We start from the raw sequence: 24,571 nt of genomic DNA on the forward strand, positions 1-24,571 counted from the left end.
GTTTTCACCCTCTCATTTCTGGCATTTTTCCATCTACCACAGCACCGTTGTCCTCGTCCTTTTTCCATTATATGTTCCTATCCCTTTCTTTCCTTACCTATGAATTTATTTGTATATATATGCCTTAGCGATAGAATTAGTATATTTTAATAACTTCAGCTAAGAACATTTAATTCAAACCCCCGCGTCATGTTTTTGAAAATTATACAAGATTCTGTAGGTGGGGTGGCAATAATTTTTCCTGTTGCATGTAGTATTATCACTCACTCATAACATTCACAATACCACTACTAAAGCAAGTGCATTGTAAAGCATACTTAGAACGTACGGATTGTTATTATTTATCATTAGTTTTGAAAATTAATGTTAAACTCCCACCCTCTGGATCACAATCATCATTCCTCAACAACCATAGAATATCTATTCTCTTGAAATGCGCGGAACGACAGTCAGTTTCCCCCTCCATTGATCGAGACTTGGACAACGTTCGTTGCCGTAGTGCTTGCCTGAAGGGGAACTCTGTGCTCTATCATTATCTTTCTCACATCCGAATAAATGAACCATTTCATGTTTCGTACACCGTGTGCTACTGCATGAACCCGTGAAACTGGTTTTCCCCTCTTGCTTCCTGCCCTCCCCTCCACTTCACCCCACATCCCTCGGCCGCCTCCTTACATGCAACATTGCCTTTCTTGCTTCCAGCCAGTTTTTAGTAATTTTTAGCGGAAAATCAAATCAGAAACTTAACAACGACTTAAGCGTCTCAACTCTGTGGCGTGTATTAAAAAAATTAACCGTTCTTGTGAGAATTAGCTACCAAATACCTCACTTTGCTCTGTCCAGCTGAGTTGAGTATTTCCTTAAGTTGCTCAGAGGTATTGCCCATTTCCTTATAGCTGTTCATAATCTTTTTCATCCAATGATGGACGTTCAGCGTTCACGGTTTGAGTTAATAGAGTATGGAGGAAACGTGCGCAGACAAATGACTACGACACGGCACACACAAAAAATGTCACCCTAATTAAAATTCGATTGACCCTCATGCAAATGCTTTACTGTCAGTTTGCTCTCGTTTCGCGCGGCTTTCTCCTAGTGAACCATCGCTCTATTATATCTCAATTCTCACTCTTATGTCATCGCGAATATTTTACATATTGGCCTTTACTCGTTGTACATTGGCCTCCGCGACGATGCGTCTCCTTGCCTGTATTTCCTACATATTTTACCAGTTCTATTTCAGGCATTACTCTTTCGACATTGCGCTACCATTGTGACCCTTTGCTCTTTGTTTCGTGTAATTTTTCTCTGAAGCAAACAAACATCAACGTACGCTGCTCCGAATAAATGTTTATATATGCTCTGTGCAGGTAACTATCGAACATATTTGATTTAACGTGAAGTATGGCATATCTATATTATGATTTTTCGAAAACATGCGTCAAAATTATTAGTGTAAAAAGTAGAAAGTGCGGCATATTGTGTAGTCACTGGATTCATGACACTTATAAGTATTTGATTAGTCAAGAAAATGTATGCATGAAGCTTGTCAAGTTTGATGAGAGAGCGGAACTCCCATCGTCATCAGTGGTCAACAGACCTAAGATTGGTCTTTCCTCTTCGTTGTCAGATTATCTTTTTTACACCTTCGTATTTCTTCTATTTCACATCATCATTTCTTTGTTCCATTCCTTCATTTTATTCGAGGTTTTCTTTTTCGTTATCGCCATGAGGTTTCTCTTCTACTACTGAAATCACATCCTCAGTACTTACTCGATCCAAAGTGAGTAGAATGCGTGGAGAGAGTCATTGCGTCTTAGGCCTATCGTGTTCGGGAAGAATGCCGGGTGGCCGGCGGCTGAGAAGTGATGGCCGAACCCACTGTGCGCTCGTTTTAAAAATAGCTCTCACTTCTTGGAAGTGTTTTCCGAAATTTTGACGTCGAGCTGTGCCTCTCTCCCCCTCCCACGCACATTGTGAACTTGGAGGAACCTAGTGACTTTTTCAGGCCTCACACGCGAAGCAACGCAACCGCCTGAAGCAGCTTCCCGTTTCTAATGTATCGTTATTGTAACTTTATTATTGGAGCTACTTTCGTAGCGTTGATTTACTCCAGTTCTCTCTCTTCCATGCCAAGTACTCTACCTCACGTTTCATTCGAACTTGCATGCATGGCCTGTGATGCTGCTCATTATCAGGGACCTGTTTCTCCTTCATAATTCCTCGTCTCACTTTGTCCCCGTATTTAGTTTTTATTCTTCTTCTCTAGCACCATATCTTGAATGCCTCCTTTATTTTCCGAACAATTACCCAAACGGACCCTGCTTTTCATCTTTATAATACCAGTATTTATGGTAATAAGTGTGTAAATGAAAATTTAGCTCGAATACCTTCTATAAATTGATATATTTTTAGAGGCATCGCTGCCATCGAAACCAGATGATGGCACCTACGTATCGAAACATATTTAAATATATGTTAGGTAACTAAGGACCGCATCCAGAAACAGCACTAAACTTGCAGCGGAGTCGAATGCTGCATGCTATATCCAGAAACCTCACTACTCCAAATGGCTCCAAATTGGTGGGGGGGCAGTGTTGCCACGTTTATTTTGGGCTAGATTGATGACGTAGACAAAGCTAGCGATATTTTGTGACCCTAGATGCGGACATCGAGAGGAACTAAGGGTGATAATTGAATGACGAATGTCTCAACGTGACTATGTTTGTAAGCAAAATGGAAACGGGATGAAGTAGAATTGCGGTGCAGGAGAAGCATTTGATTTAAAATTAGTTATTGATGGGAAAGTTACATTGTAGTGCAAAAATAACGATGCTGTGGGTCTTTCCTCAAAGACCATAGCATGGAAGGCGCTGGAAGTCGAATTTAATCGGCACTACGGTTTGACGAACGTAAGCAAGTATGCCATGATATGTAAAATTTGTGCAAAAAATGTTTTTGTCGCATATGCTTCAAATGTGAATGTAAATTACTAATAAATTTTCTCTAGCTCAATAGCCATCATGGAAATAAAGTGTCTTGAGACAAGCGGTATCTCACATTTATTCTCCGTTAGATTCTTCCATGGGATTTTCCCGGTCCCTGAAGTTTCTTCTGGGAATCTGGTTCCGTTAGTTGTGTAATAAGTGCCCCTAAAAATTGGCAAAGTTATCAATGAGCACCTGTTGATACATGCTGACGAATCTGCGCGCTCAGAAAACTCGCGACGTGTACCAAGTGCCTCGACTAGTGCCGATCGCCGATGATTGCTGGCTGGCCTCGGCTCAACCGCCCGGGAAAACCGGCCGGTGCCCCAGGTCCCGCATGCCGAAGAGGCATCAAGCTAGGTGGAAAAGGGTAACCTCACGAAGTTTTGTTCAGCGCAATTCGTCATTGTGGTTGACCAATATACTCGTACAACTGTCGATTTGATTAGTGTAGTTTGTTATATTAGACATTAACGTAATATAATGAGTATTTTTTGTATTTGAACGTTGACAAGAGTTGGCCACTTAAAGGTCCCTACCATGATGAGGTGAACTGGCCTGCTACTCGCCGCTCCCCAAGTCGGGGAAAAGACGTTGACAACGCTTGGCGCCTAGCTCACGATAGGTGGGCAATTTTCGTTCCGGTTTGCGCCCAAATAAGATATGTCCCTTGTGTATTGCCTTAAAGAGACGCATGGCATCTCTCCATAACATGCAGGAGAGTGAAAGGTATTTGGAGAACCATAACAACAGCCATCAAAAAACTACTGGATAGAGACAAACTATTCTCCACGGGGAGTCAGATAGTCCTTGCAAAAGCCGCTGCAAAAACAGCATCCTGAATATTATCGCCTATACATCAATTAGTCCCAGGCCGCCTTCGATGATTGGAGCTTTTATGACATCTGCTTTGACCCAGTACCTTCCTTCACCCCCAAACGAAATCCACGAGGAGACTCTGTACACGTTTCACAAGAGAGGGATGTGGCGAGTGGCATTGTAGGATATGCCACAGTTTGGGGGCGATGAATTTGTTTACTGCGATATCACGACTCCCGAGGCATAATGCGACTTTCGGTTCCCAGCCACGGATGGCATCTTCTACTCTTTTCATCAGCTGCTGTGAGGCATGCCGAGACTCTTGCGTCCTCGTCATTACCTAGCCTAGAAATGTTCCCCACTCACTGGTCCAGTGAAAGTTTAGAGCGACATCGGTTCTACCTTTCCTCCTGCCAGCCCATAAACCATTGCTCTTCTCAGAATTTAATGTAACCCCTGATGCTCTCGTATAGTCTTGGAAGCAATTATCTATTTTTTGGAAATCACAGTCGTCCGTGATGTTCACGACGTCTGCATAAGCACTAACTACCAGCCTTTTGCCAGCAGTTACAGGCAGAGATAATCCTTTCAGGGAACCCATCAGTAGGGCGAGAAATGGCTCCAGGGATATCGAGTAAAGCTGCCCAGAGAGACGGCAGCCTTACCTGATTCCCTTCTGAAATGGAAAGGGGGCAGTAAGTGTTTTTTCTACTCTCACCATGCATTTGGCCCTGTTATATAGTGTTTTTATGCAGTTAATAAAGGCATCATAGAATCCCATTTCCATCATCACACTGAAGAGGAAAGAGTGATTCACGCGATGGAAAGCTTTGCTGTGGTCGAGTGCGAGGATAGCTAGATATTACCTTTCTCGTTGTTCTTCCACCGTATCACATCTCGCAAAAGGGAGAAAGAGTCAAAAATGGACGGTCCGGGTACGCAGTAGGTCTGTTCAGGGGATATTATGGTAGCTTATGCCGTGGATAACTTCGTGGATATGGCTTTACATATGATTTTATAGTTGACGTTTAATAGGGAGATAGGTCTCCAGTTTTTAATGTCAAGGTCGACTCCTCCTTTACTTAGCAAATAAATAACTGAAGTTGCGGTGGTCCTGGGTATATGTCCATCAATGAAGGCTTTAGCTGTCATATTTAAGAAGTTTTGCTTCAGTTTGGGCCATAATTTAAGGTGGAACTCGGTTGTTAACCCACCCAAGCCAGGGGCTTTCCTCCTGCTTAGGCTTGCGTGTGCAGTGGTGAAATCATTTATGTGGAAGGGGGTGTCCAGATATTCAATTTCATCTTGTTTTAGGGTCTTTAGATTTCGGAGTCTCATTCCAGATGAAACGTTTTGGTCACTTTGATGAATTCTACTACTTGGAAGGCTACATTGTCATTTCTGGGTCCATGAAAGCAGATAATTTTTAAAACGGCAGCGGTATTATTCTTTAGAGAAATGTCAATTGTATTTGCATGTCCAGGGAAAATTATACCATGTCAAGATACGTAATCCGCATGGATGTCTCTGACTGCAATGGCCGTTCCTGTTTGCGGTGTGGCGGTTGGACAAAGATAAATTTGGTAGCCTGGGAAGCCAGGTATAGGAATTGAAGCAGTATTCAATGCTTGATGCAATATTACATCTGGCTTAGCCTTAGCGACATAAGCCATTAGTTGTGCCCACTAGGAAAGCTTCGCACTGATTTTACGTTAAGAGTAATAATCGTTATTTGTTCATTTTAATAGTAGAAGGAAGATGCATTCGGGGAATGAAACAAAAAATATGAAAATAATAAAGGGAAAAGATGGGTATAACAAGTTAAGAAAGGGTATGGATGGATCTCACCGCGTAGCCGATGTCAATCAGGCACAGGTAGGCAGCGACGAGGAGCTCTACAAAAACGCGTCCGCTCTCGACGAAGTTTCGTGTGTGTGCATGTGTGCTGGGGAGTGGTGCATTGGCTGCTGCACCCGCCATCCCCTCCTCATCCCCCGTTTTTTTGGCTCTTCGGCGGGGGCGTCGTTTGCCTCGTGGCACTTCCGGTGATCCTTCCCCTACTCACCATCCTCCTCCAAAAGCGAGTCTCTCCTCCAAGAATTGTTCCCATCGCTACACCAGCATTCCTTAAAAATACTCCATTATTCTCTCGATATATTGTACTCATACTTGTGAAAGTGAAATTCATTTCTTTTATAATGGGTCGACGCCTCAAATGATGTTAGTTCCTTGCATCTATGTTTAGCACATAATACATGACATTAATCGTCCCAGAGCTCTTTTCTTGATCCATCTAAGATTCGTAGTGAGCTGACGCTGTCTTGCTTAGTTGGCGCTTTTTTGCAATAGGGTAGTTTCCTTCATCAAAGAAAACGAAAGGCATTGATTGTCATTCGTTACCCACGATTAGTGTATTCATAATATACAAGTTGTTAAGGTTTAAAAATCCCAATTTAGACGGATGGCAATGGTCAATTTAAACCGCATTTGGAAAAGACCAGATTGACGCCGATGCGATGCCACTCCACGTGACGTCACAGGGACCTAGTTTCTATACGAGTAGATAGGAATTTTACATCGCCTGAGATTACCAATGCATGCATGAGGCACAGAGCTCAGGGAAACATCTCTTAATAATCACCTATTAAAATTGCCTATGGTCGGAAAGTTTCCTTCGTTTGATAGGGCATTTATAATCCTTATTTAAGCCGAGCGCTACCCGCTAGCAGGGTACTCTCCTACCTGCTAGCAGCGTGCATCGCAACGAAGCACATACCCTCGCCCCAAGGTCGTCCATCTCACAAGGCGACAGCGAAAACCAGAATGACGTCACGCGGGGTTCTCCCAGCATTCATACTTAGCCGTCGCGTTTTCGCGCGCTCGAAAATGTTCACTTTTCTTTTTATCGCGTAAAATAGATATTGACATTTAAAAAATCTGAAAGCGTGAAATGCGTACTCCAGGAGTAATAATCTTTCAATTTAGACAATAAAACATAATAGGAAACTACACTATTGGAAGAATAATTAAGAAGTTGATGTAGGAAACAGTTTCTTTTTCCCGAGGACAAATTTTGTTTTCTTTTCTGTGAATTTGATGCATGTGAGCCACCGCCTTTGTCTTGTTGTCCCAAAATGTGGCATTTGTTTTAATTGATGGAGAACTAGTTTTTTTTCTATTGAAGAGTTTTTCCCTTTGATACCTTCCGCGTTTTTCTTGCCTTGTCCTCATTTGTCTGACCAAGCAATCGATCTGCCGTAAACATCTCCATTTCCTTGCGTCAGTACGCCGCACAGTGTCGAATTTCACTGATTTCCTGACCAAAACCTCAAAATGGTACTTAAAAACGGCAATGGTCCTAATAAAATGATTACAAATCCAAATTAATGAGAAATTTTCATGTACGGAATCATTTTGCAGGTAAAGCTGATTATTTGTTTATAACATACTTTATGTAAAACTTACGCGGACCGGTGGTTTCAGGCGGAGCATAGTATCACGTCGTATTACTGGGTCTTTCGTAACCAGTCTCTTTTTTACTAAGTTTTTGGTGGAAAGAGTTGCTCGATAATCCTACTGCATGCATGAAAACTTGAACTTACGAGGGGAGTGCCAGGGTTGGGAAATGAATTTCGGAGTGGGACGGAGTATTTGCAGCACTACCCCATAGAGTTACAATGCCCCAGACATGAGAATAGATAGCCAGCCATTCACGAGAAAAACCCTCCAAAAGTTTCAGTCCTACGTTATATAATACCCATGCGTTCGCTCTCTCGACCGAACGGCGTGGTGGCCGAGGTAGTTAGCTGGCAGCAATACTAAGCTGAAGGTTCCGTGTCCGAATACTCAATCCGACTTTTTTTCCTTAATTCCGATTTTTCAGATCCTTGTTCATTTCATCGATCAATACCTACGTTAATTGAATATTATAGATATATAATAATATATAGATAAATATCTGTATAAATAATAAATAGATAATAGCTCCTAGATATTTCACGAATTCTACTATCTCTAATTGGGTATACTGAATGAAATACCTATGTTGCTGGGAGTTGTTTTTTTCCATAAATTCATTATTACGCATTTTTTTCAAATTTAATTCTAACTGCCCCGCATCGTACCATGATTGGAGTGGCCCTATGACACTACCCCGAATGACGCCAGAAGTGACTCTAACCTCGTTGGGGACTGCCCCGCCTAATACTACTCTTTGCACGCGGTCGCACTAAAGTTCTCTTATCCAGGAAATGACATCTTCATCTAAGCCGTAAGATTTCAGTATTTCGTTGCATTAGTAACTTTCCGTGGCTATACGATATCAAATGCTTTTTTGAAATCAAGAAAAATAGCATGCACTGGAATGTTGCCTTCCCTGGAGACTAAAATGTCTTGGGCCAAAAGCGCTGACTGGGTTTCGCATGATTTACTTTTCCTGAATCCATGTTGAGTTTTGCACGTCTAGGTGTTTCATTACCGAGCTGACTACAATGTGTTCAAGGACTTCGCCTGAGATGGACTTTGCAATCATTAAGTACTTCGTGTTGTTTGATGGATTTACTGAATGTTAAGTGCAAGAAGGGAACACTTTTTGAGGATAGTTCTCTTTATATGCGAGAACGGATTTCGTCTGTACCAGGTGATTTATTCGGACTGAGCGATTTCAATGTATTTTCTATTACGTGCGCACTAATGTCAATATGCGGCATCTTTCGTACGCAGAGATTGTCAACTGTCTCGGATTTGTTTTCAGAAGGCTCGGTGAGCGCGCTTTTGGAGTAGGAATGTAATAAATTGGCTTTATCGGAACTGTTTGTCAACACATCTTCATTATCGTTTCTAAGCGGACACACAGTAGATCTTTTACCTTGAACTTCCCTGACGTAAGACCAAACTGCTTTTGGGTTATCCCGCAACTTCTCTGCTAGTGTTTTTCTTTTAAAATTCATGAATGCATTCCTGAGCGTTTCCTTCGTGGCGGGTTTAGGCAACCTACATTTTTTAATTATTAAGTCGCGTTCATTAGCGCATAAATGCGTGCTTACTTTTTTCATTTTAGCATGGCATGCTCTCTTTCGCCTCAATGATTTTCTCACTCCCGCGCCATACCATCTCGGTTCGCTGCCTTTTTTTTTGTTTTACTAGGTATATATTTTATCATTCCCGGAGTTACGAACGGAAGGAGAGCTTTCCAAGAACCCATTGCATTTAACTTTATTATTGAAACGCGGGGAAAGCATTTTTCAGGTGACTCTTAAACCCGTCCAAATCAGCTCGTTTTAGAATGAAAACTCTGCGTTCTGTTTTCAAAATTTCAGCGGTATTTAATGAAAAATTAGCACTTACTGCCTTATAGTCTCTTATTACTTCGATGTCACTAACTTGTATTACCTATTGCGGTATATTTGTCGTTAATAATGTTAAGAATACGTTCTCCTTTGTTAGGTACGGATGTTATTTGAAACCATGAATTTGATGTAAAAGTGTGCAATAACGCCTCGAAAATAACTTTATCTCTCCCACCAGGAAATTCACGTGATTCATGGCACGGCGATGGAGCCGAGTCATGCGAGACGTTCTCTGCGATAGATGGTTCCCAATGAGTACTCCATGGGTAGTAATGATGGAAACGCTAAAGTAGGACTGCTTGGAAGCCAAGCCAATATCTCGAGGGATACGTTGTCTGTGCGCTGGCCATGAAAAAACCATTCCGTAATATGAGCTCATTATATAGGTGGTAAGGGTTCCCGTACTGTACGAAATACAATACAGTTTGGTCGGTACATTTTTATAGAAAGCTGAAGTACCAGCAAAAGGTTAGTATTATGTTTGAGTATAGGCGCTTCAGTTAGGCCATTAAGGTTTATTATCAACTGGGATATTGGGGATTAATGCTGAGGAAAACAGGAATCTAGAGAAAAATCCTTTAGGTACCCTCGCGGTTCGTTCACTGTTTGATATAATAATGTGGAAGCCTGTAGTTCGCAATAAGTATTATATCAGACGCGATGAAATAGCTGATACACATTGTCGGAACAGAAAAACTTAAGTGCATTCTGGAAGAGAATGCAATCCATTCTCTTCCAGAATGCACTTAAGTTTAAATAATTTTCTTTCGATGATTGACGACTGATATCTTAACTCCCAGTAAATTGTCCAGCACACGGCTGCTATCCATTCGTAAATAAGTATATTAAGAAGCGATTGATATGTACCCTTCCACGCTTCAAAAAATACCATACAAGAACATAGGTGGTGAAAGGAACTCAAGGTGAAAGTGAAAAATTCAAGCTTTCTTCATGGTGATTAATCCGTGGCGTTGAAAATTTAACGACCACGCAATGTCGCTGTAAACCTGATGGGAATTAAATGGGAGCCCTGCTTATAATTGCGAGCCATGGTTACAATTTTTCGAAATAAAAGCTGTCGGTAAAGTTAAGGAATTCTTATCTGAAGTGCAATAGGACGGGTTGACATTTCAAATAATCGAATCATCGTGCGATTTATTGTGTTTAAATCCAAGTGTGTGGGTCCACGTATAAATCGCCTTTGCGGTTTTTATGGTCATGCATTGCGTGCCTAGGGCTATGACTTTCGGTCGAAGCATGCAAATTGCAATTTAACTGCTAGTTAGCTCGTAGTAAAAGAAGAAGTGTTGTAAGTTAGCATAATTACTAGTACCTTCGGCACAGCATGATAAAAGATCTAAGTTAGCGGCTTTTTATGCGATGTAAGCTTTTATGGATGAAATTACGTCATAATTTATCATGCAGTATATGAAATTCGATTGGGTCGTAGTAACGCGTGAATATTATAATCACTGTTTGGAAATACGCAGGTGTGCATTATAAGAACTAGCGATGAAAGTGCACGCGAAAGTTAGTAGACGGTCTGATATTAATAGTTTAGGTTTGACACTGTCAACTCAATTCCAATACCAAATATGCGGCAGTTTGCTGCAAAATTATCCTGAAGCCACTATGTCCATTTATGCTATGACAGAAACTTCAGGGTCCGAATTGGACCCTGACCCTAAGGATAATGAGAAAGTAATTATCAAATAAATACTTGTGCTTCAATGTATGATTACTTCCTAAATCAATTGCTGGTGCTTGATGCTTTTAATTTATGTTCCTGGGGATTAATGTATACAGCACTGGAAAGTAATTCATCGTCAGATTAACCCACTGTTGCTATTATTTCCGAGTCCGTCTTGTCTTTTACTATTGTGCAATAGTTCAAGAATTCCTTTTGGGATACTGAGACAGTCCTTTCTTAAATATTTCTTAAAAATGATGGCTGGGTGACATTTTAGTGCGTATTTAGTTATTTTTGTAAGCTTGACGTGCCGTATGATCAATTGTTGGTTGAATATTTTTTGTATCTTCCATCCGTTTGCCTGTGATACAAGCGTGGGCGTGAAGATTCGAAAATTCTGTTGAAGGAATGATGCATGGGCCTGAGGTCATATTCGTTTATGCCGTTTTATGGAATGTCAAGGCTCCAGTATGCCTAGGCCTGGGGTCATGGCAAGGCCGAGCTCTAGAAAAAGTATGCCGCGCCCACGGTGATGGAAGAGACATAAATTGCCACTAGGTAGCGTGAAATCTCCAAGATGGGCAATCGAAATGAAAACTTTTTTGAAAAAGTTTTGGTCACAGCGCGGTCCCAGACGCAACTCAGTATTTACAACGACCGTGGTGGTTTTGGATTTTAATGCTTGTTGGTATCATTCATCATTAGACTGAGTTGTCAAAAGTCTCATTTACCGTGTATGCCGCGTGGCTCTATTTCCCCCGTTTCAGTTTTATTTTCATTTCTATCACTCCTCATTTTAATTCGTTGGGTGAATAATTTTTTCTTGAAGTCGGATATAATTCTTATCCTATTGGAGAGTTTCGTATTCCCCCTTGTGTGTGTGTTGTTAAACAGTGATAATGATTCCAATTCAGTAACATCTAGGAAAGAAATATTTAAGTAATTTGTGTATTCAAAGGTGGATCTAAGATTACCTTGGTCGTGTTCCAACTTGCGGGGAAGAATCTAGCCAGCTGTTTTCCTCGCCACGTATTTTACTTTACTTGACCCGTCGCGACGCGTCGCGGCTTCGGCGAGGGTTCGCGTGATTTTGTGAAGCTTGCGATGAAATCGAATGGACTATGATGATGTTAATGCTGAGCCTCGTCGAATCAAATAAAATTTATAGCACTAGTAGCTGTTACTTATTTGGTTTAGTTTAGACTTTAGTTTCCTCTTGCGAGGGCTTTCATGTTGCGTGAAGGAACCCCGGATATGGACGCGCAAGAGGAATCCTCGCAGCTTGGAGCCGTGCGCACCTGGTTGCACGAAGTTCTGAGGATAGTTATTCCTTTCATGAATCACGGCTGTATAGATGGTATCTCTTAGAGAGCCTGACAGCGTGACAGCCTTGGGGAGCCGGCTCGATTTTTGGGGCCGTGCCGCCGACATAGCCTCTAACAGCTGATTAAGTCTGTGGGAGGCTGGCGATGACTCATGTGAGCTGATCACGGAATTTCAAGCTGCTCTCGCCGAGCTTCAAGGCAAATGTTTCCTCTTCGGTGCCTCCACTCTTAGCAATCAACGTGGCTGAAGCGCGGTGCTTGCGTTTGCTTGCCTTTGAGGGCCTGTGCTAATAATTTTATTTTAAATTTGTACAGCGTCCATGAAAATGTTGACAGGGCCATCCCTATGACCCTAGGACAGGACTATCGAGCCATTATATGTATGCCTTAACCTGATTAAAATCTATATTCATACATGCTCTAGAGTAAACTATTTTCGCGTATACTGTTGCGTGTAAGGACCTTTGCATGCTCAACGATTCGTTCCTCCTGCTGGCAACGTCATTAGAAGGCAGAACGAGATTTATCCGTTTTTGTGTGGACGAACCGTTGGCATACCAACCAAAGTTGTCTTGGATCCGAAAAATAAGTAAATAAAACCCTGTGTATAAATGTCGAATATAAAAAGATGTCAAGCGTTGATTGGCACGTAAATAATTTGGGAAAAGTATCGTTTCTGCTCAGGTGATAGCCATCGACCCTCACAACATTTTAAGGCCGTTTCGCGACTGCCTCGAGAATGGTTTAAACCTGTGCCTTTAATCGCTGTGTCGGTATAAAAACAAAAATTACATTTTAACATTTTTTTCTTTTTTTCCCACTCTTTACTGCTTCAGACGTGGTTGAAGAGAAAAATGCTGGGCTTACCAGCAAAAAGTTACCGGTGCTAGACTCAACTCACGTAAAAATGGACTAACGTTTTCCCTTTTTTAACTCGCTGACATTGGTTTTTGGTTCAGGTAATGCCTCAAGATGTACCCGCAGTCAAAGCGAAATATAATGCGGTATTATTTGATGTTCGTTGAAATTTTGATGAAGCTAGTTTTTTATTCGGATTTATTATTTTTATTATGTGTGTGTGAAATACATTCTACTTTTATGTGAATTTATTCGAGATTGGATAGCAATAAAATCTAAATAGAAATTGACGTTAAATAAAATGGAAAGCAGGGAGAGCAAAGGATGCGCAGAGCAGCAGGAGAATCACCAAGGGCTGAATGCTCTCTCCAAAAAATGGCAGTAAAATATTTATAGAGATAATTCAATACGTACGTAAAAATACCATGCGAGCATAGAGCACTTTCTTTTGAATTAATTCTGACGAATGTACTACATAAAGAACGGCCGTCTCCTCTTCGAATGCTTTACTTTCTGTTTTATTTCCTCCTATCCCACATTGTTGTTGCCTCGCCTTCTTCTTTTTCTGACCAGCTTTTAACCAACTTGCGTTCACACACGCATAAACTACCGCCAACCATGGTCGCGAAACGGTGGTCAGAATCCCAAACACGGTCAGGCTTAACCAGTGTAAAAAGAGCGCAGTGTAAACGGGGCATAATTAGTGGACCCGACCGTGCCCCCCGGGTGTGCTATGGGCGATACTGGCGGCCTAGAATACCGGGGTAGCAGTCGAGAAAACCAAGGGAATGTCGCCTAGTGTAGGACCCACCCAGGGGTGAGAAGGATGGAATGAGGTAGCCTCCCCCCCTGGGTGTCCGTAGCGATGGGAGTAGTGGCATGTCGTTGGCGGGAAAACCCGCGGCCGCAGGCGTTGATATCTCAGATGATGGCGTGTTCACCTACAGGCTAGGGTGATCTACAAAATTCCTTGGCGTGCACATGGATAAGCGGCTAACCTGGCACGAACACATCTACTCTTCAATAAAAAAGGCAAAAGGAATTCGTGCAGCACTACGACCTCTATTGAAATCTACCTCGCCACTGAGCCTCAAAACCAAACTTCTCCTGTATAATAGCTGCATCAAGCCTCTTCTGTCTTATGTATCCCCGGCCTGGCTCCACGCTGCTGCGACGCATCTAAAACGCACTCAATCAGCCGAAAACATCATCGTCAGAAGAATTGTCGGAGCACCTTGGTTCGTGTCGAACAAAAATATTTGGAAAGACCTGAAGCTAACACCTCTCCTTTCCGTTTTAAAATCATACCTTCCCCGATTCGAGAAATCCTTCGCTGCTACGCAAAAGGAACTACTGACAACTCTTTTGGACTTCACCCCATCAACAAACGCCAAGCACTAAGTCCCCAAAACTGCCCTTCTCCCGTCCCATATTTCCACCCCCACTTAATCTAGCCGTCGAATCTATGCCTTGATCAAACCGAGAAAATAGAACGTTTGAAACAACAAATGGTCCAGAACTTCTCAGTAGACAGCTAAATCAGCTGGGAACTTGAGATCCAATTAATCCGCGAAATTTCAGCGTAGCGTAGCGTAGTAGGCTAGGATGAGTGCAGAGTACACCAGCTGACTGTGTGAGAGCGGGCTTAGTGCGATTCGAATGGAATTAAGCTCGAAGGAGATTTAAGAGGCCTCAAAAGGCACTTAGGAGGAATTTCTTTGTTTTCGTCTGCGAGTTGTTCTTTTTTTGCTTTGGTCGCATTTAATTGTGCGCGGGCAGCCGTTCGCTGGATGACAATGAATGCGTGATGATTATTTTAGTGTGAGACGATGCCCAGCCAAGGTTTGAGCATTTCATGAGGAGATATGAAATTCTCATTCATGATTTATCAATGAAATTCATAATTTTTTGCGCTCACTTTGCCATGGGATGGGATGATTTGTAGGCACTTAGGTGGACTACAAGATAGTGCAACATGGTGAGCGTTACACGTTTGCAACTTGTTTCTTCTGTTTACGGTCAATGCCCCTGTTTTATAGGTTTCTATTGACAAAAATTTCCGATTTTCCTCTATCTGCTATTTGTAATAATTTTTCGGAATTAAAAATTTTGTAACATAATCCTGGAATTTGTGACAGAAAATGGCCATTTACTGACCATTATTGTTTTATGTGAACATCCCTCTAATATTGTCGTCATGCTGCTTGGAAACGTTTGCGTGCATGGTCTTTTATATTTTATTTTTTAGTCGTGATTATTGAATTTATTTGTTTATTTTCACTTTGTGTGGAATTTCATCTGTAGACACCGCGCAAGGCACTTCTAGGGTGTTTTGACAGTGGGATTATTTGCCAGCATTAATCAAACGATTTGGTTCATGTTTATGGCATCCAATTCCTAATGTATTCGCTAAATTCAATATTTAAGCATGGGACTAGAGCTATCAATAAGCATACATCATGTGAGGGATTTCCCTTTACGATTGGCGATCAACGAGAATGGAAAATTTCAACGCACATTTGATTGATTTGAAGGTGTGGTATTATATGACCTTTCTCATCCTCACGCTACATGCTGTGAATGCATGTACAATTGGTCCTGTAATTTTTGTGGCACGGTGTTCATACCACAATCATGTGCATGCGTGTGTTTGTGCAAAAACTCTTTTATCTATTGAAGTGTGTAGCGTAGTGCATTCAGGTAACAGCCTATTACACGCTGGCGACGTGATACTGGTTTATATTTTTTATCCGTTTTAAGTTGTCCTCTTATCTTTCATCTGTTATAAATTTCAAATTTAAAATTTTAAGAACAGGATTTTGGAACTTACGATAGTAATTTGCCTATTACGGCCGATTATTATGACATATTAACATCCATAATTTTGCAGTGCTTGAAAATCAGGGTGCATTTACTTGGTGACTCTTGCTGAGCGTGTTCGCTCAGAGGATATTGCTGAGGTGTTGCTTTGAGTGTAATATTGTACTCATTTCATCAAATTTCTCTTCTCTTTACAGAAGTTGCAGACGATAGGGGAAGATTTTTGTGGCTTGGACGTGAACACTCCGTTGGGCGGCGAGATCCCAATCCTTGCCATTCCCGTGCTCGTGTTCAACAACCATTTGACTGCTGTGGCTGCTACCTCCACCGGAGATTACACAGTCGTGTTCCTCGGAACCGCGGACGGCCATCTCAAAAAGGTGCGTGAACATTCGATCTCATGCCATATATCTTACTGACCATTATTAATGACCTTCAAAAATTTCTTTGTTTCCAATCGTGCGTTACAAGGTTTAACCGCCACGTGTAACCTCAACGTTACTTTCTGAAAAAAAACGTTTGACGTTTTTGGTCTTAATATTGCGTTGCAAATGATTAAACCGTGTCGAATTCATTGAATGTTTTCTCTATGGAAACATCATTATGACGTAAACCTTTCTTTCAATATCTATTCTTATTATGACGATTTTAACGGTAACTCTGACGCATCAATTTGAGTCATTTGTTCTTATTATGTCAATATCGCTTAGTATTAACTTCAGGCGTGATTGGATTGTGTTTAGAATTGTCCATAGAAAGGCCGTTTTACACGGTACAAGGAATTGAGCAGTCTGACGTACGTGCGAAGGCGCAATCAAAATTGCGTCGTGTGTAGCGGTGAATTGCTAGAACGCATGCGAGAATGCGTGCATGCGAGACGGAAAAATAGCCCCTGTTCTAATTTCGTTCAGGCATTCGCGCAATTCCACGCCATTTTAGAAATCAATGCAGCTCTAACCTGCGCAATTCCGTGCCCCGTGTAAAACGGCCTGTAAAAACAGCGGAGTTAGTTGGCATTTGTTTTGAAGGGAAGATATTACGTAAGGAGGTGAAAATAGAGCAAAAAAGCTATCAAAAGGGAGTGAACTACGTGGTTTGAAATATCCACAGTTGTAAGTTGTACAAGCGCATAACTGTTCTTGTGTCAGCCATCTCCATTTAATCGGTTGTTGATGTGATATCTCATTGTTCACTTTAAAAAAATCCGGAACCTTCGCCTTCTAAGTAGTTGCAAGAATAATAATAAGTCTTAAGTAAATAAATTACTTGCTTGCAGGTGTTGTGTATTCAGGTAACTTACATTCCAAGATGCATCAAAACGCTGTTGTCACTTAACGTGAATTCATTAGATGTAATGACGAATTCGCGTATTTATTTTATTTTTATGGTAGATTTTGCACAATTCTCGGAAAATTAGTTGTCTATAAAATAAGCAAGGCTGATAACCGGAAAAAGCTCAATATTGTATGCGGCAACAGATTTATTCAGTCCTCACTTGCAATCTTTTACAAAATTTATATTCACTGTTTGTGAATTTTCTCATGTTTACATTCGCTCGAATTTGCGAAATTCAACTTTTTATATTAAAATAGATTGCTCCGGAAAAGGATAAAAATGGGAATTTTGAGCTCACATCGGGGTTTCTACACAACTAACTTCCAATATTTATAGAAATCGGTGGTCTTTCTTGATAGGCAATTTACCAGTAAGCCAATAACCCTTTTTGTGAAGCATGAATTTTGAAATAAATGAAGAAGTTAATTTTGAAGTCATGAGACTCGATAGTATGGTGAAAATAATCGTTGAAGGATAAATGTGAAGGAAAAACGGCGAAGGAAGGCCTCGGGTGGCACACCAGGAGTTGATGAACGAAGTAGAATTATGCAAGTGCTAAAAGACTAGCCGATCGGATAGTTGAGTGGAGAGCTGCGTCAAACCAGTCTTATGATTGCTGACTGATGATGATGGTGGTTTTATTGAAATCCTTTTAACCCTGCATACGAAATTTAGCATGCGACGCGAATTTTCAGTCACTATTTTCTCTCTGCTAACAGCTGAGCTCAGGACCATCTCCCGCATTCATTTCGCATTGTCGGCCGTAAATACCCGAATCGCACTTATTTTTGTTTATAAGTTGTATGGAGCAATCCTGGGCTTGCATGGTTCATTGCTTCCGGAGTGTGGTCTGATAATCACTGCTTTGCTCCAGGCCCACATGCCACATAAAACAAGGGCATCCGTGCTTTTGAGGAGGTTATTAGTGTTCGTTAAGTATCACTTAAAATGTCTGCATGAAGTCAGTGCGCTACCGAGAGAGCTTTTAAGAGCTCACCACGGAGTGTGCCATGAATGAGGGCAGAAAGGCTTCGTTCCTCGCTCCCTCAACTTCGGCTGAAGTCGCGGTGAGTGGGATGGTGTGCAAATGCCCTATTTACCCTCGTTAAACTCCCGCGGTAATGACATCTACTTCGGCGAGCCACCGCATTAGCGTTTGGCAGGCAGTGCCCCCTTCAAAGAAAAACGTCGGGCAGGAGTGAAGTGAGTGTTTGGAGTCTACATCCATCCCGCCAGCCGCCTTAATGTGCTTGTGCGTTTTGAATTCTTGCCGTCAAACCGGAAAATATGGCTTATTTTCAAGTTTAGGTTTCATTCGAAATGATTCAACGTTAGCCTTGGTTTTTACTATCATCCTTCATTGCACGTTGAAAAAAAATTCGCTGTTTTGGGCGTGACTTCATGGGGTCGATTTCTCATTTTGTTCCTGAATCTTAAGTACATTTTGCGTATTCCATCTCTCCGCGTTTTCCCCGTGAGCAGTACTAGAGAACCTCCCTCCATTATGTTTTCATTTGGAGGATCCGGCCTTTCTGCGTTTAATAAATAATACTCAATCCATGGCCTGAATAGTTACCTATATTTGGAGTGAACTTCGTGTCAAGATCGAAACTGTTCGACCCTGGTGGACCCTCGTCAAAGTTTTCCTCTGCCTCAAATATGAAGTTACATCATAGAAAATAATGTGATAAAATTTTCGAATTTGAAATATAAGCAGTTTTGACAATTCACGCACGGAGCCAGGGGAGGGTGTGGGGGACTTCGGTGCCTTCCTCCTCGTCATTCTTTCCCTTGTGGTGACTGCCCCTTGTGCTTCCTCTGAGGAGACCACTTTCCCTGACCACCAGCCCTGGAGCACCTGACCTCTAACGCTCTCCTCTTCCATATGGTTACATTTAATAATGTAAACCAATAAAAAACTATGTATTTAACTTTCAACCTAATAAAAACGAAAAATATTGTTAATTTAATGAAACTTATATTCTCCGATGCATGCGAAGTGGCAAAGAATATAATAACGTCGTCTTTATTACTAGTGAATTTATAACTAAGAGTTCTTTTTCACAATTTTATTTTTTTGAAATTCACATGTCCTAGATGGCTATAAATCCACTCAGACGTTATGCAACCCGTGACCTTTTGGTTGGCAGGCGGGGACATGAGCGTGGCGCCACCGATGCCGGTAATACATTTGTTAGGTGTTGATAGAAAACAAGAATATGTAGACAATACAAATTTCGAGAAGATTAGATGAAGTTTTAAGTGGGTTATATGTCACGGAAAAAGACGTTTGAGCGGTAGTGATACGTCTTCATCTCTGTACTCCGGGGAGGAGGTGAGTGGGGTTGTGGGAGGGGTTCTGCAGGATATGGTTCTCTGGGACGCATTTCTCGTCTTCGCCGCTTCAACTGCATGCTCGTCTGCCACGAGGTGGCTTTTCCCTAAAAAAATACTCATTTATAACCTACCGTGGTCAATGATCTCAACAATGTATTTGGAACGTTGCCGTAAGTCGGACCTTTTGCTGGGTACGTAACAGCTCGTATAAAAATGTAAATAGTATGATTTTTTATGATTTGCATTCTTTCATTAACGTTATCAAACACTAGTTTCGGAAATACAATGATGTCAAAAGCTAACGTCTACTTATTGTTTCGTTGGGCATGCGTGTTTTTGACCACATATTCACGTTCGAAATATCCCCATTCCAATCAGTATTTTTAATGTTACCACGCGGAAACAGGCTCACATACGAGGTTTGCTCTCAACTTACGCATTGCTTTCCATCAATTACGAAAGTTAGCGAATCACAGAAGCAGCTCTCGTTTCGGAAAGAAAGACATTTCCGAGAAACTGTGGTGTTGGCACGACTGGATTTACCAAATTTACGTGAACGTAAGACCTTTCGAACTGTCGAGGCGGTATTCTCCTTTTTGAGCCATGCTGCGGAAGAATTTAACTTGGAATGAATAGCATTTAGTTTCATTTAGTTATTACTAGATAATAAATCAATGAGTGTATCATAATTTTTAAAATCCGCTGAATGTAGAAACTTTAAATATTATATAGCATCCGTGCCTTAGTATTTGGCAATTATATGCCGAGCATTCCTGATAGAATCAAGTGCTGCATTCATAAAAACAGAATACTCTTCGAGTGTTTGGCTGGAGGTGAGTTTTAGCTTACGTGGAGCGTGAGATGCGCCGCGTTTCCTCTAGATGTTTTTGAAGAAGGATCCGCAACCCTTGTAGATGTATGCTGGCGGCATGAGCTTTGATGGAGCTTGTATTGTTCCATGCCGCACAGAAATCTAATACAAATTATTATTTTGAAGTTAATAAATGAATCCGCTATTGTTTGGAAACCTGGGAAAGGAATAAAAAATTCTTTTATTTCATGTATTCTTACAAATGTGGTGCTAGTGGGCACTCTATTGATAAGTGATCGAATAATAAACTGACATTTCTTTAAGAAAGGCTAGGTTTTTGTCTGTGATGCGTATTGTATTTGCAATGTGCATTGAATCACTATGGATTCGGGTAGGCATTTCAATGCAAGAGAAGTTTTCTCCTTTCATTTCGTTCCAGTTGAGGTAGAGCACAGCAGTAATGCGGAATGACGCTCAAGAAATCTCTTTTTTGAGCCCTTTCTAAGAGTTGGGAATGAGGTCTCACGTCGCCCTCCGCATTAGCTTTTCACCATTCTACAATTGACCAGCTATCGAAGCACGCACTCACACGTTCAACCATTGAGAACAGATGTAAAGGGACGAAGGCATGTAGTCTGTCATTGATAAATATCATACCACCAAGTTTCACTATTCAGGGACGTTATTACGACGCCTTCGGCCATCTCGCATTTTGCCCTCTCTCTCTCGAGCTTCGCCTCTTACCCTCCTCACTGGTCGTTTTATTCGCGGTTTAGGCGATGCGTGTGCCTTGTCCTCTACGAATGGCGTTTATATTGCTCCATGTTCAGCCTTTTTTTACGCCGATTCCCGCGCCGTGCAATTGCTTTGGGGCCTCTCTCTCATGCGCTCGCGGGGAGAGTCGTTTTTCGGAAAACAGTCATAACCTTGAGAGAAGTCCGGATTGATGAAGAGAGTTGGCAACAGCGCAGCCGTACCTTTGCGCCTCCCCCACGCGCCTTCGGGAAAGCCCTCCTTCCTTATTGTTCCCTTCCGCCACGTAATGAAGAAATGCACTCGGCCAAAGAGCGGCCGTTCTTCTGGCCGCTGAGCGCAAACACACGCTATGAATTCTTGGGCTGCTTGGGGCACGTCTAAAAGTTGTAACCATCGTAACTCAGTGCTGCCTTCGTTCTAGCCAGAAACTATGCATATTGAAACGAGTAGTAGACAGCCATTGGCTGGGAACTACTAACAGCATAAAGAAGTGAAATACGTTGCGTGCGTGCTGCCTTCGTTGTGGAATTGTGTCAGATAACAACTGACGACGCGTCGTGACTGCGCGAGGAAATTGAAATCTTGGAAATTAAGAAGCCAAAGAATATTTATGTTTTCATGTGCTAAAACTAAAGCTAGACCGAACTGTCGGTAATGCTTTAAGGTAGGATTAATTATGAGGATCTGTCCTAAATTTAACAATATTTATGCGATAAGGACCGTATATATATAGCTTTGCTACGTTCCAAATTAGAGTGTACTCAGTTGTTAACTGGTCCCCATATTATAATATCGACTCAATCCGGCTTAAACGCGTCCAAAATAAATTTCTCATATTAAATAATAACGATTTAGGAATCTCACTGTCTGATTACAACACTTAATATCTTCAATCCCTTGTAATTTTGAAAACCTTTGCACGATAGACGATCCTCCAACAATGCTCGGGAAGTTCAAGGTAAACGATCTACCGTATGTTCGCTGAGAAACGACAATGGAGATGTGTTGACAAGCAGTTACAATAAAGCCAATTTATTAAATTCCTACTTTAAGAGCGTGTTCACGGAGCCTTCCGAAAACTCACCCGAGACCGATGACAATCCCTGTCTACATAAGATGCCAGCTATTGACATTAGTACGCTCGGAATAGAAAATATATTGAAATCGCTCAGTCCAAATAAATCACCTGGTCCAGACGAAATCCCTTCTCGCGTATATAAAGAACTAGCCTCAGAACTTGCCCCCTACTTGCAGTTAATATTCAGTAAATCCATCAAGCAACACGAAGTACCTAATGACTGGAAAATCGCTAATATAACGCCTATATTTAAAAGTGGAGACAAGGAACAGCCATCTAATTACAGGCCGATATCTTTAACGTCCATCTCTTGCAAAGTCCTTGAACACATCGTAGTCAGCTCGGTAATGAAACACCTAGACGCGCAAAACTTATTAATGGGAAATCAACATGGATTCAGGAAAAGCAGATCGTGCGAAACTCAGTTAGCGCTTTTCGCCCACGATATTTTAGTCTCCGGGGAAGACAACATTCCAGTAGACGCGATTTTTCTTGATTTCAAAAAGGCATTTGATAAAGTACCCCACGGAAAGTTAATAATAAAATTGAAATCTTATGGTCTAGACGAAGATGTCATTTCCTGGATTAGAGAATTTTTGAGCGACCGCGTCCAAAGAGTAGTATTAGACGGTGCAGTCTCCAATGAGGTTAGAGTCACTTCTGGCGTTCCTCAGGGTAGTGTCATTGGCCCACTCCTATTCCTTCTTTATATAAACGACATTGGCGAAGTAGTGCAGAGTAAGTTACGATTATTTGCAGACGACGCTGTAGTTTACAGAGAAATTCGTTCCAGCAAAGATATAGATGAACTAACGAATGACCTTGCTGTTATCCAAGCTTGGTGCGATGCTTGGCAGTTAGAATTAAATTTGGAAAAATGCGTCGTAATGAATTTCTGGAAGAAGAATAACTCCCTACAGCGTAACTATGTCATTCGGGGCACGCAGTTAAAGGCAGTTGAATCTGTGAAATATCTAGGGGTTAGACTCAATAATGATCTATCGTGGAATAAACATATTCGAGAAATAACCGGTCAAGCTAATCGTAAAATGGGTTTTGTTAAAAGAATATTAGGAAAGTGCGACGACAAAGTGAGAGAAATTAGCTACTTTTCCCTCGTTAGACCACATTTGGAATACGCTGCCAGTGTTTGGGACCCTCATGAAAAAGGCTTAATAACAGAGTTAGAACGCGTGCAAAGAAGAGCTGCCAGGTATGTGAAAGGTCGTTACGACAGTCTTGTTAGTGTAACTGACCTCTTAGATAAACTCGGATGGGAATCTCTGTCGGACCGTAGATTGAAAAATAGACTAAACCTTTTAGATAAATACAAGAGCAGTGTCTTTTCTGACGAAGTTAACCATATCTTGCGGACGCCAACGTACTACGGAAGATCAGATCATATAAATAAAATAAGAGAGATAGATTGCAGAACAGACAGATTCCGAATGTCATTTTTTCCACGATCAATAAGAGATTATAACGGCAGCAATAGAACGCGTAAATAGATTGCATGACTTGTAGTGTAGCCTACTAACCTATGTAAAACTTACTGCATGTTTCTGAATTTCTATTCTATATTCTATTTCTAACAGCATATAGTAGTATAGTTTGTTATTATACGGGACGTTTCTTGGACGGTGTGGTGTGCATGTGGGAGTCCAAATGCATGCTGCATGCTGGTGATTGATCACCCCCTGCCAAACACCCTAGAGGTGGCTCGCAGGGTAATTTGTAGATGTAGATGTAGATGTAGATGCCCTATTGCTCTACAAAATTATCGATTCCTATTTAGATTGTTCTTATCTCCTTTATCAGTAAATTTTAATGGATGCCGTCATAACTATACAAATATTCACCTGCTTGTTTTTAATAACCATAGAGCAAATTATGCCTTCAACTCCCAACTATCCAGAATGATGAGGTAAAACTAAAACTAGTCATAGCTGTCCGTAAAGCCTTTAAGAATCTAGGATTCATCGAAAGAATATGTCAAAAAAATTAAGAATATTCACGCATTAAATATTATTTAAAGACATTATTTTTACTAGAAAAGGCTTAGAGTTTCTTAGCTCGGCATAAGTATTGATTTCTCCATGTCTTCATCTAAATGTTACAGTTATTTGTGGCGAATTTTATCGTTAAATCCTGTATACAACGATTTTAATTGGTTTATACTACATGTATGTTTGTTATTTTCCATCACATGTATACTATATGGCTATACGGTTATGGGTTAACCTGTAAATAAAGGAATGCATAAAACTGGTTAAGTATTGAATATCCGCTATCATCTGCTAAATAGGACATCAAAAAAAACTTTCCCCTTATATCCTTCCATTACCTGCTTATTAATGTCTTCAATCTTTACCATATATATTTGATATACTATAGTTATTTATGAAATATC

General features: G+C 41.2%; 1 protein-coding gene across 1 annotated transcript in view; it reads left to right on the top strand.

The window, feature by feature from the left end:
* LOC124171924 (plexin A3) overlaps positions 1-24,571 on the top strand; it is a 418,867-nt gene that overhangs the window by 117,947 nt on the left and 276,349 nt on the right. Inside the window, exon 3 of the mRNA XM_046551350.1 lies at positions 16,042-16,224. Within this exon, the coding sequence (XP_046407306.1) occupies positions 16,042-16,224 (183 nt within the window). The remainder of the gene's footprint in view (positions 1-16,041; positions 16,225-24,571) is intronic.

Source organism: Ischnura elegans, chromosome X (genome assembly GCF_921293095.1).
Source record: "Ischnura elegans chromosome X, ioIscEleg1.1, whole genome shotgun sequence".
In the NCBI taxonomy this organism is placed as follows: domain Eukaryota; kingdom Metazoa; phylum Arthropoda; class Insecta; order Odonata; family Coenagrionidae; genus Ischnura; species Ischnura elegans.